General features: G+C 44.5%; 1 protein-coding gene across 1 annotated transcript; it reads right to left on the bottom strand.

The window, feature by feature from the left end:
• Positions 1-1,200: 1,200 nt before the first annotated feature.
• Positions 1,201-7,597, bottom strand: LOC311139829 (transmembrane protein 53-like). Its single transcript, XM_084174807.1, has 3 exons — positions 7,276-7,597; positions 2,137-2,801; positions 1,201-1,684 (listed from the first exon to the last, which is right to left on the bottom strand). The coding sequence occupies exons 2-3, from the start codon at positions 2,783-2,785 to the stop codon at positions 1,323-1,325; spliced, it is 1,011 nt and encodes a 336-aa protein (XP_084030933.1). The 5' UTR covers positions 2,786-2,801; positions 7,276-7,597; the 3' UTR covers positions 1,201-1,322.
• Positions 7,598-13,591: the final 5,994 nt, after the last annotated feature.

Here is a 13,591-nt window from a genome sequence, read left to right as displayed (position 1 = left end):
TCTGGGTTGGCGCCCCCCCCTTGGTTTGTGCTGTGGTGGAGACCTCTGTGGGCTATACTCGGCCTTGTCTCAGGATTGTAAGTTGGTGGTTGGGGATATCCCTCTAGTGGTGCGGGGGCTGTGCTTTGGCGGAGTGGGTGGGGTTATATCCTTCCTGTTTGGCCCTGTCCGGGGGTTTCTTCGGATGGGGCCACAGTGTCTCCGGACCGCTCCTGTCTCAGCCTCCAGTATTTATGCTGCAGTAGTTTATGTGTCGGGGGGCTGGGGTTAGTTGGTTATACCTGGAGTACTTCTCCTGTCTTATCCAGTGTCCTGTGTGAATTTAAGTATGCTCTCTCTAATTCTCTCGTTCTCTCTTTCTCTCTGAGAACCTGAGCCCTAGGACCATACGTCAGGACTACCGGGCATGATGACACCTTGCTGTCCCCAGTCCGCCTGGCCTTGCTGCTATTCCAGTTTCAACTGTTCTGCCTGCGGCTACGAAACCCCTACCTGTCCCAGACCTGCTGTTTTCAACTCTTAATGATCGGCTATGAAAAGCCAACTGAGAGACCTGAGCCCTAGGACCATACGTCGGGACTACCGGCCGTGGTGACTCCTTGCTGTCCCCAGTCCGCCTGGCCTTGCTGCTATTCCAGTTTAAACTGTTCTGCCTGCGGTTATGGAACCCCTACCTGTCCCAGACCTGCTGTTTTCAACTCTTAATGATCGGCTATGAAAAGCCAACTGAGATTTATTCCTGATTATTATTTGACCATGCTTGTCACTTATGAACATTTTTGAACATCGTGGCATGGTTCTGTTATAATCTCCACCCGGCACAGCCAGAAGAGGACTGGCCACCCCTCATAGCCTGGTTCCTCTCTAGGTTTCTTCCTAGGTTTTCGCCTTTTTAGGGAGTTTTTCCTAGCCACCGTGCTTCTACACCTGCATTACTAGCTGTTTGGGGTTTTAGGCTGGGTTTCTGTACAGCACTTCGAGATATTAGCTGATGTAAGAAGGGCTATATAAAATAAAATTGATTGATTGATTGATTGATTGAGTGGGTAGAGCATGGCATTTGCAATGCCAGGGTTGTGGGTTAGATTCCCACGGGGGGCCAGTATGAAAAAATAAAATAAAAATGTATTCACTAACTGTAAGTCGCTCTGGATAAGAGCGTCTGCTAAATGACTAAAATGTAAATGCAAATGCTAGGAGTCAGGATTGGATATGTAGTTATTATTGCAACAGGGAAGTAAAACATGCAGACTCCCTTTGAACATGAGTATTCAGGCTTTATTGAATTATCAACCCCCCACTGTGATTAGCACATGAGCCGTTCACATTTTAGCCCTGAGGGGGGCGACGTTGAGCGAGTTCAAAAATGTCTCTAACGTCAAGAGGTACTCCTCCGGGTGACAGCGTAGATGAGCGGCGTGCACAGACTCCTTCCACTTCCTGGTTTCCACAGCAACGCCCCGCTTCCTCCAGAAGTCGATGACCACCTCCATGGCGACGGGGTCGCACAGCGCATCGTTTTCGCAGAAGAAGAAGAGTGCCGGGGCGGTGACGGGGCTGTTGTAGAAGACCTGGAGTGCGTTGTCGTAGTAGTGCACCGTCTGGGACTTGAAGAGCCAGAAGTATAGCATAGCGGTGTATCGCACCAGGGGCTCGATACGAGGGAACAAGGTCTTGCCCAGGCCTGAGGCACACACATAGACACACACACAGATTATTTGATTTACAGGTCAAGGTTAATTACATTTAAATTCTTGTTAAATCAATTGGATAGGCCCATGTCATTTCCCCATACAGTAAACACAATAACATACTGTCATATGTAAAAATCCCCCTCTGTAACTCAGCAAATACATTTGAATACAATCAAACATTGTAGAGGAGATAAGGTGGGAGTATGATTACTAGGTCTTCAACACACACAGCAACATTGTGACAAACAAGGAGACAAAGTGCAGGCGTTTTCTCTGTCACACACCCACATACACACACACACACACACACACACACTGACCCACATACACACACATATACACACACACACACACACACCGTCTCAGTAACAGATCCCTCTACTTTCTCAGAGTAATAATCCAAACCGACAATCCTACCTCCTTTCCTTCCCCTCTCACTCACCTGTAGCCATATGCTCCAGCGACCCAACCACCATGCTGTCATACACATGTCCTACGACCTGTTGGGCCAGGCCCGGGTACTTGTGTGGCTCCCTGACCATCTGGCTAAGCAGCTGGGTGAAGGTGTACCCGCCGATGGAGAAGGCATGGACCAGAAGGGGGCGCCCTTTGAAACGTGGGTCATCCAGAATCTCCAGGACCTCGGCCCCATACTCCAGCCCCCAGCGAGGCCACAGGAAGTGCCACACGGCGCTCTCCACAGATAGGATGTCCAGGCCGCGTTCCAGGTAGAGGTCCCGGTACTTCGCCATGGCCCCCGGTTTGGCGCCAAGCCAAGGGAGGAGCAGGAGGAGGGGACGGGGGGAGGAGGAGGAGGGCGAGGATGGAGAGAGGGGTGGTACATCCGAAGCGGAAGGGGTTAGAGTTGAGGAAATGGTGGGGTGAGAGGGCGTGTCTGAGAGAAAGGGGGTGGAGAGGGAATAGGGGGGAAGAGGAGTGTCTAGATGGGAGGATAAGGAGGGGGTGGGGGAGATGGTGGGAGGAGAGGGGGAGGGGGTATCGCCCCCTGGTGTCCGGCTGGTGTAGTAGTAGGTGATGCTTCTGGTGACCCGCTGGGCTATGACCCGCCCCTCTCCCACTAGCGCAGACATGTCTGAGTGGGAGTTACTGGGGGGAGGAAAAAGGGCCAGAATTAGAGCAGGATTGGAAGATTAGTTACAGAGGGGAAAAATTGCCTGAGTGCCAGTCTGTGCCATCATGCCAACACTTTGTCACTCATTGTCATGTGTGGCTTGATGAGGACAGGAGTTGCCAAGGCCACAAACAGATCTGGGACCAGGCCAGGAAATATGATCAAAACTAAAAAAACTAAAAATTAACTTGAGGCATAACCAATATACCTCAAGTGAAATAAATGTATACCACATACACAGTCTTATGCACAGACACACATGCAAGGTTGTGGGATCCAGCTTAGGGGGATCAGGCTGGCAGCTGACTCTCATTCAGTTAGAGCTAGATAGTAGGCCACCAAGTACTAAGTCATGTTTTGCAGAGGGGTCAAATACTTATTTCCCTCATTAAAATGCAAATCAATTTATAACATTTTTGAGTTTTTCTGGATTTTTTTGTTGTTATTCTGTCTCTCACTGTTCAAATAAACCTACCATTAAAATTATATACTGATCATTTCTTTGTCAGTGGGCAAACGTACAAAATCAGCAGGGGATCAAATACTTTTTTCCCTCACTGTATGTCCCCCCCACTTCTAAAACCAAAGTTGTGCCCCTGCTTGCAAATGTATTACAATATTTGTGAGGAAGTACAGGGCTACCCAGCTGGTAACAAGCATTCTGTAGGCAGGCTGCCCTTCAAAGTGATGGGGCAGTGCAGACAGAACAGGCTTTACTCTGGACTCCAGAGAAGTGACATGATATATTCCTACTTAATACTGCTTGCTCTGGACTCCAGAGAAGTGACATGATATATCCCTAGTTGATTCTGCTTGCTCTGGACTCCAGAGAAGTGACATGATATATCCCTAGTTGATACTGGCTGCTAACATTAATGACTTTCAGGTCCAAATACACATTTTGTGCCACTCCTTTTTCAAAAGGTTTGAGAAACACTGGGATGCATGATAGTGGCAACAAATGGAGTTGTGTTCGATATAGTAGGCTACAGTATTTCTTACAATCTTCTATTTTGACTGGAATTGTGTTGGTCATTGTTAATAAGTGCAGCATTTATTCCAGTTAAAATTAGTTTTGCAAAATACTTTAATCGCTCAGATTGAGCTGCTTTCCCCTTTTCTTGTAATAATTGCTCAACCAGTCTTTGACTGCGGTTGCGGGAAAACTTTTTTGGGGGTGCCCCTTTTTTTTACCACATGCCTCCCAAAAGGTCTGTGCACAGCCCTGCCTGCCAGATAGCAGAAGATTTCGGGCCACTTGCAGCAACTGTTTGGCACTGCTGTCTTTGCCTCGGCAGCGGCCAGTCCTATGTGGGTCAACAGTGGGCCAAATACGGCAAACGATTCTGTATTCATTATGGCAGGCCAAATTTGGGCCGATTGTGGCTTGCGATATAATGCAAACATATATTTCCTAATTATTTTTATTTTTTAAATTAAATATGCACTTCTTCTTCTTGCACTCTACATTTTATCCCTCTCATATGTACATATTAATTTCAGTTTGATTTAAATGTATTTTAACTGCCTGTTTGCACATTCTCTGTACCCTTTGATCCATTGTTATTAATCTTTTAGATTGTGAATTTGTATATTTTGTCCTTGTGTTGTTGGCCTACATGCAAGTAAGCATTTCATTGTAAGGTATTACTCTAGTTCTTGCATATGACAATAAACATACTTGACTTGACAATGGATTGCAATTAACCCCCTTTTTTGGTGCTATATAAAGTTGAACCTATTTAATGGTTTAATGGTTCTTTAGAACCTAAGGAAAGGGTTCTTTATATAGCCATACAGGTTCCATTCATAACCTTAAGCGTGGTTTTAATATAAGTTTTAAAAACATCAAATAGGGTTTAACTATCTTTAAAGCAAAGAACTTCCACTATTTAGAATCACTGTTCTTTTTTTGGGTGTACCAAATGTTTTACTCTGTTAGATTATTGAAAGTGAATACAGTACATCTAACTTTTGGCGCCAACCGCTAGTCCACCCGATTATGTCATATGATATGAACAACCAATTAAACTACAAGACCCCTGCTATTTCGAGAGGAGACCCCAGGGATCAGTTACCAATTTACAGCATTGCTAGCTTGCTAGCTACATGCGGCAATAACGCTGTTGTTGGATCGGTTTCATCCAATAGCTAGCTAGCTAGCTAGCTAACATAATGAAATCAATAAATTAGCTATTTTTCCCTACCTGACCTTTACATAGTTTAGCTAGCTAGCTATCAATAATATATGTTCCATAAGAAACTGCAATAAGGACCTGCAAAATGTAGTGTAGGCAAGGTAATCTGGCTAGGTTAGCTATCTTGGAATTTCTGGCAACTAGCTAGCTAGCCATAAACGTCAGCTAGCTAGCTTCTCAGGCAGCCTTAAAAGATAGCAAGGTTTATATCGAAATTATAGCAAGTAGGCTGTCAACTGAAATGATTTGCTGTCCGGTTATTTGACAAACATTTGTGAGCTAAATCGAGGGGCTTGTTCTTTGTGATAGCCAGCTAGCTAGCTAAGTTAACATGTCCTTAGCTGCCAAGTTATATGAGCAGGTGTAGTAGCTAGCTACTCACTAGCTAGTTCTCATTTTTCTTTTAGGTTGTGTGAGTGAGCTGTCAAGGGGCCACTACTGAGTACTCTAGCTAGCTAACTATAGCTAACGCTATTTGATAAACGTTTTATGTTTGTAGCTGTCTAGTAACAGTGCTATGTAGATATATGTGTGCTTGGCTAGTGTTCTATTATAGCTAGCTAGCTAGTGACCTAGCTAAATAATGTGTGTTAGCTTGGCAAACATTAGCATGTAGCTGACGTTACTGTATAGACGAGAAGGCGGGAAGAGTTTGTGCCACTTGACATTTGTAAGGTAAAGTCTCCCTCTTTACTTTTTTGTTGTTAAAAACATAACTGTTTTAGTAGGGCATGTCATAATAATGTTGTATGCCATTCCCCTGTTGAACCTCTTGACAATAGGACCTGCTACTACATGATTCCATATGTGTTATTTCATAGTTTTGATGTCTTCACTATTATTCTACAATGTAGAAAATAGTAAAAATAAAGAAAAACCCTTAAACTTTTGACCGGTAGTGTACATTACTGTATTATAATTGAATGTGCTGTATTGTGCTAACTGTACTGTACTATACAAATTAAAAGACAATTTCAATATTTAGGACCCTAATCATATAAATGCTATGTTATAGAAATATCACTATGTTTTGAGTAACTTCCCCGCAGCAGCAGTTGTCTTCCTGAGATAGAAATAGTAACAAAGGCTCCAAAAACACACAAATACGTCCTTTTACAAGCTGCAATGTTCTCGTTATCATGGTTCATGTCTGTAGGTGTTGTAAACTTTATCTGCAATGATCTGTGGCGGTAAGTTTTGCAGTCTTGAGACAATATCTGACATACAAGTCAGATATTGTTTCAAATTACACCGTTTTTGTTTCTACAACATCTACCGACCTGCACCATGATAACGAGATCTTTGCAGCTTGTAAAAGGAGGTATGTGTGAGTTTTTTCTAACCCAAGGTCATGTTGCGAACTTGCACCAAATTTCGAGAAGATGCTCAGGAAAATGAACGCTGCTTCAGGTAAGTTACTCAACCTAGTGATTAAATATATATATATATATATATATATATATATATATATATATATATATATATATATATATATATATATCTTCACCCTTCTATAACATGGCATTTATATGATAAATACAGATTAGTGTCCTAAATACTGAAATTGTCCTTCAACTGCTGTAATTTGTGAATCAGATTTGTTCATTGGTCCTGTCCGGACCAACCAAATGTGGGGTTGTAGCTCAAGAATAGCCACATTGTAGTTTTATCATCATATGTATTATCTTCTGCTTGTGAATAAAATGTACAAATCACAGTCCAACCCTGTCTTTATTGTTGTAGAATTTTTTCACAAGGGCATCTAGCCCAGAGAAAGTGTCTCTTGGAATTTGCGGCCCAAATGAGGCTTTCTTATGGCAGACCTCCAGTTTCATTATGGCAGTATGGCCATAAGGGAACCTTTGCTGAGTTGTTGGCTAAAATGCGGTTACAAGGTGTGCCACTGCAGGGCCCTAATTCCAAATCACATGTGGGCCACACAAAAGTGGCCGATGTGGGCCAGGTCCGGCCCAGATAAATTTAGCGACCATATTAGACCCCAAAAGAAGCAAATACATTCTATGAACTTTGTAAGCTTTGGACAGTTCACAGAAATGTGTTAAGCTTTGGACAGTTCAACAACACAACCAAGTGTGTAGCCTGTCTATGTGCTGATATGTGGCAGTCTTACAGGTACATTTTCATCAGAAACAGACCTTTGTTAATATGCTCTACTTCTTCATGCCACATAACTTTTATTAGGCAAGTACTCAAAGGGTTAAATAGCCCCGCATCTGTCATTTTAACATACCCAGTTTCATGCAACTTCTTCAAACAAAGCCAACGTCACACACAGCAGCCAGCGTTCATAGCATTCTGCAACTGTACCCGATGAAGAATTTAAGAATCCTCATAGCAGTTGAAAATCTGCCCATCCTCCAGTCTTCTTTCTGTGAATTAACCCGTTAAATAGATTCGAACATTAATTTGACCCGTCCGTTATAAACGAAGTCGGTATACAAGTAGGGTGGGAAATAACCACAGCCTTCAAGATCCTGAGTCTATTCGATTTTGCGCCGCCCCGCGTCTGCTTCCGTGTCCTGGTTTTGCTCGTGCCCTTGGTTTCATGCAGTGGGCGCGTTATCACATGCGCTCTCCCGTTTACGGTTAAACGTCACGAGAGCCAAGGACGACGGTCTCGGTCCACGGACAGAAATAATATTATCGGACCTGTCTTTCCGTTCCATTTTAGGACTGTTTGAACTGTCATCATTACATTGTAAATAAGTGTAAATGGATAACCTATTTATCATAGGTTATCATACATTGTGGACAAGGAACTATTGAGAAAAAAGGAAAAGCCAGAGTTCGCTTGGCTGTTCGATAGAGGCACATTTGAAATAACATCCTCTTCCTGCCAAGTATGTCGGTGTCTATCCTATGTTATTTAGGCCATGACAGCAGATCTGTGCTGAGGGGTCATAATGGGAAAGTTGGCCTATGTAATTTCACCTAATTTGACCTTTCATCGTCAAAGTATCTAATAACACGACAGCATGCACACACTGCAGTACATGATGCTGTTACTGTATGTTATCCTATTGGTCATGAAGGATTGTTAGCAGACATGTAGAAAAGTACTAGTACTCCTGTAGACGCATACCAAAGCAGTTCCCTGTGCTGCCACATGATGGTGCCAGACACCAAGTGCATTACTTTGTCAATTGTCAAAGTGGAAATTGAGGCCTAGTTTAAATATAGAACGGATTTCACCTTTCCTTTCCTAAAGTAATGAGGACTGGATACTTAGCATTCACTTAAATGAGTAGGTGTGTCCAAACTTTTTACTGGTACTGTATGTCTCATCATTGGTAGAATTGTTGTGTTGTTCTGTTCTGGTCCTAGGGACCCACAGGGTATGCAGGATTTTGACTGAGCCCAGTACTAACACACATCATTCAATGAATCAGGGGATTGATTATTAGTTGTTTTGTTGCGTAAGCTGTGTTAATGCTGGGTTGGAACAAAAGCCTGCACTGAAGAACATGGAAAAATGGAGGCATCACAGAGGATATGCTTTCTATGGCTGAAACTATTCCTGGACTATGTTTAAGAAGTTGGAATTGAAGGAAGTTCATATTCAACTGGCAGAATGACAATTTAAACTTAGGTATTGGGATCGAACTAAGTTTAGGTTTAAGAGCGAGGGGTAGGCTTCAGTGAGGTTAAGGGAAAGGGATAAAAGTTAACGTTGCGTACTCGGGCCTACCACCGTCCATCGCTATTCATTTTCTGCGAGTTAAATATACACTGCCGAAAAAGTTTGTGGCTAGAGGCATAATCCAAGGTTAACTGATGTTCACAATGGAATCCTATGTTTAGTCATCGGCTAAAACCGAATTTTACCTTGGATTTATCTAATCTGCTTCTGTGAAAATGGACCATAAAGAATTTAGCTTCTTTAAAGAACCATAACAATTTAGGCTGCAGCCTTGGAGCTACAAATGGGTCTGGCTGGACATACATGTATTTAATCAAAAGCTTGAACTGTGTGTGTGTGTGTGTGTGTGTGTGTGTGTGTGTGTGTGTGTGTGTGTGTGTGTGTGTGTGTGTGTGTGTGTGTGTGTGTGTGTGTGTGGTCTATACTCACGCCAGAATGAAGTGCACACTGGTGGTCATGTCCAAATGCGATACTCTTTCCGTTGCCTTGAAAGCAAGTCAAACTGAATTAATTCAAACTCCTTATAGAATGTTTTTTTAATCCAGCTACGCCCAACCTCTCTATTTCCATATCAAAACACCAAGCCCCTATTTACTGTTGGAATCTCTGATTGGTTAACCGTTAATCAATGATGATGTAATTAGCTCCATTATGTTAAAACCATTGAAATACATTGCTATAATTCATTTTGAGATGATTAACTACTATAAAAATATATTTCAATTGGTTATAAAATATGTAATGCGCTAATCATATCACCATTAATTAAAGGTTTATTGTTTGCTTTAGCTGAGGAGGTACCATGTACCTCAAAACCCCCCTCCCACTTTATCACTCTACTCTACTCATTGGGTATTCACCAGGGCCATGTGTGTGTTGCCAGTTTGATTGTGTGTACAGTATGTTGTCAGTGTATAATTTCAGTGGAGATGTGTGTGTGTAGGTGGGTTGTCAGTTTATCTGTGTGTGTTGTCATTGCGAGGCGTTGGGGTGTGTTTGGAAAGCCTGAGATTCTATTGCACTTGCTTTGTACCCTATAGCCTGCTCCCTCATAAAAAAAAACTCCCTCTGGGCTCCTTACCCCCTTTAGAAAAAGCCACTCCCTCCAGACTCCCCTCAGCTTCCCCTTCAGCCCAGACCACCCCCTGTTGCTGTCGCATATTCAACCAGACTTTTCTTTCCAGCAGTCATTGTTGCTCCATGGCCCCTATTGTTCAGAAAGAGAGGGAAACAGAGAGAGGGATGGGTGGTGGAGAGGTAGAACATGACTAGAGGGTCCACCCAAAGAGGGGTGTGGAGATTCCACTGTGGCTTCCTGCTTTCTATTTCAATCCCTTTCTTTTCCTCTTTATTTCTCCCTCTCTCTCTCTCTCTCTCTCTCTCTCTCTCTCTCTCTCTCTCTCTCTCTCTCTCTCTCTCTCTCTCTCTCTCTCACACACATACACACATACGGTTGAGGTGTTATCGGGTCGCTGTGTGAGGTAATGAAGCATGGCATGGGAAACATATGTTTACATTGCCAAAGCAAGTGAAATAGATAACAAACAAAAGTGAAATAAACGATAAAAAATTAACAGTAGTTCCAAAGGAATAGAGACATTTCAAATGTCATATTATGGCTATATACAGTGTTGTAACGATGTGCAAATAGTTAAAGTACAAAAGGGAAAATACATAAACATAAATATGGGTTTTATTTACAGTGGTGTTTGTTCTTCACTGGTTGCTCTTTTCTTGTGGCAACAGGTCACAAATCTTGCTGCTGTGATTGCACACTGTGGTATTTCACCCAATAGATATGGGAGTTTATCAAAATTGGATTTGTTTTCAAATTCTTTGTGGGTCTGTGCAATCTGATATGTGTCTCTAATATGGTCATACATTTGGCAGAAGGTTAGGAAGTGCAGCTCAGTTTCCAACTCATTTTGTGGGCAGTGTGTACATAGCTAGTCTTTTCTTGAAAGCCAGGTCTGCCTACAGCAGCCTCTCTCAATAGCAAGGCCATGCTCACTGTGCATAGTCAAAGCTTTCCTTAATTTTGGGTCTGTCACAGTGGTCAGGTATTCTGCCACTGTGTACTCTCTGTTTAGTGCCAAATAGCATTCTAGTTTGCTATGTTTTTTTGTTAATTCTTTCCAATGTGTCAAGTAATTATCTTTTTGTTTTCTCATGATTTGGTTGGGTCTAATTGTGTTGCTGTTCTGGGGCTCTGTTTGTGTTTGTGAACAGAACCCAAGGACCAGCTTGCTTATGGGACTCTTCTCCAGGTTCATCTCTCTGTAGATGATGGCTTTGTTATGGAAGGTTTGGGAATCACTTCCTTTGAGGTGGTTGTAGAATTTAACGGCTCTTTTCTGGATTTTGATAAGTAGCGTATTAGCGTATAGTATTGGCCTAATTCTGCTCTGCATGCATTATTTGGTGTTTTACTTTGTACACAGATAATATTTTTTGCAGAAATCTGCATGACGAGTCTCAATTTGGTGTTTGTCCCATTTTGTGAATTGTTGGTTGGTGAGCGGATCTCTCTCATCTATGCTACATTCTACCTATTTTCCTTCCTCTTTCTGCCTGTCTCTATTTGTAAAAAAAAAACTAGATCCCTCTTTCTCCAGTCTGTGACCCTGTCGCCTCTCTTGCTCTGTCGATCACCTCTCATTCATATGGAACAGTGTGTCTAATCCCCCTGGGGTATACAACCTAATGTATTAAACATACACTCATTGATTAGGCAACACAGACTTACATCCCACAGGCATCGACTCATTACACTTGCATTCCTGTACTGTCAAAAACTGGGTGTCATTTGTGTTTCAATCAATTAATCAATCAATTAAATTCTATGCAAATGCCATCCTCAAAATCCAGTGTTTGACTTGGGCAGAAGCTCCCCGGAGCTGAGTAACGGCACCTAAATATTCTACTGCTTGAGCTCCTGTTCCTCTTATAGAATATTAGCTCAAAAGTATTGTGGAGCTCCTGCACCTAAATATAAACAGTACCGGCATCCAACATGAGTACTGGCACCTATTCCATTCCAAGTCAATCACAGTCAAAATCCATGTACTGTAGATGTCATTTTATCCTCAAAAGTGAGCATAATCACCTGATTTGAGGTTTTCAATATAGAATATTTGGTGTTATTGTCACGGTTTCGGCCGAGGCTGCTCCTCTTCCTTGTTCGGGCGGACTTCGGCGGTCGTCGTCTCCGGAGTACTAGCTGCCACCGTTCGATGTTTCTTGTTCTTTTGGTTTTGTCTGTTCATAACACCTGTCCCTTATTTGTGTCTTGATTGTTCCCCTTATTTAGTTTGTGTGTTTGGGTCAGGTGTTATGCGTTATTGTTTTATGTCAGCCTGTGTCAGCTGTATCAGTCTCTCGTGGTTTTCGAGAGTTTGCACTGCGTGCGCTTCTTTCTTGTTTTCCGCACAGTGTTTCAGTGCGTATTGGTGCGCCACCCGGTTGGGGAGGCTATTTTGTCCATTTTTGGATTTACTAAAGTGTTTAACGTCATCCTGGTTCCTGCGTTTGATTCCACACACTCACACCACTCTGACAGAATAACGCATCGAAATGGAATCAGCAGGAGCGACCGCGCCGACCGCCGATATGGACGAACGTCTTCGTGGTCAGGAGGACCGAATGAACCAGGTCTGTCACGCCCTGGAGAGGGTGATGACCACTCTACACCGATGGGAGACCAGCGGGGTGCCCACACCTCCAACCACCGACCCAGCTCCAGCGGTCAGCCCTCCGGTGTCATCTCCGGAACCCAGTGGGATTCGGCTCTCGCTCCCGAGGGCGTACGACGGCTCCACCGCCGGGTGTCAAGGGTTCCTGCTGCAGGTGGAGCTCTACCTCGCCACCGTACACCCGGCGCCCTCGGGACACGAGAGCGTCTCAGCCCTCATCTCCTGTCTCACCGGCAAGGCGTTGGAGTGGGCCAACGCCGAGTGGAGGAGAATGGACGCCGCAACCACGAACTATGCGGAGTTCTCCCGCCGCTTCCGTGCTGTATTCGACCATCCACCAGAAGGGAAGGCGGCGGGGGAACGTCTGTTCTACCTCCGACAGGGGATGAGGAGCGCACAGGACTTTGCCTTAGAGTTCCGGACCCTAGCGGCTGATGCAGGGTGGAATGAGCGGGCCCATATTGACCATTTCCGCTGCAGCCTCCGAGAGGACGTCCAGCGAGAGTTGGCGTGCAGGGACACGTCGTTAACTTTCGACCAACTGGTCGACATGGCCATCCGGCTGGATACCCTGCTCGCCACCCGTGGGCGTCCCGGAGGGGGGGGTTCGCCCATTCCACTTTCCAGCGCCTCCGAGCCGAGTCCTATGGAGCTCGGGGGTGCTGGCGCTAGGGAAAGGAGGAGGAGGAGCCCACGGGGACCCGGCCCGTGCACCAACTGTGGTCGTGGAGGGCACACTGCGGCTAGGTGCTGGGGCGGGTCCTCCAGGGGAGGAGATGGCAGGTCTAGCATTGGGGGGTCCCCCCAGGTGAGTAGGCGCCCTGCTTACCCAGAGCTTTCTGTCGTGCACCTAACCTTGCCTGTTTGTTTCCCACAGGTTGCACCTCGTTCCCAGCATAAGGCGCTGGTAGATTCAGGCGCAGCTGGGAATTTTATAGATCGCCAGTTCTGTTTAGAGTTAGGGATTCCCCTTCTTCCAGTGGATAAGCCTTTCCCCGTCCATGCCCTAGATAGCCGTCCGTTAGGGTCTGGGTTGATTAGGGAGGTCACAGCGCCACTTCAGATGATGGCGCAGGAGGGTCATGAGGAGAGAATTCAGCTTTATCTGATTGACTCTCCTGCGTATCCGGTGGTGCTGGGTCTTCCCTGGTTGATGACTCATGACCCTATTATTGGGTGGCGAGAGAAAGCTCTTAAAGGGTGGTCTGCTCAAT

This window comes from Coregonus lavaretus (genome assembly GCF_964263955.1).
Source record: "Coregonus lavaretus genome assembly, chromosome: 13".
NCBI classification, from domain to species: Eukaryota; Metazoa; Chordata; class Actinopteri; order Salmoniformes; family Salmonidae; genus Coregonus; species Coregonus lavaretus.
Note: the sequence above shows the minus strand (reverse complement) of the source record. Positions and strands in the feature narration are given on the sequence as shown.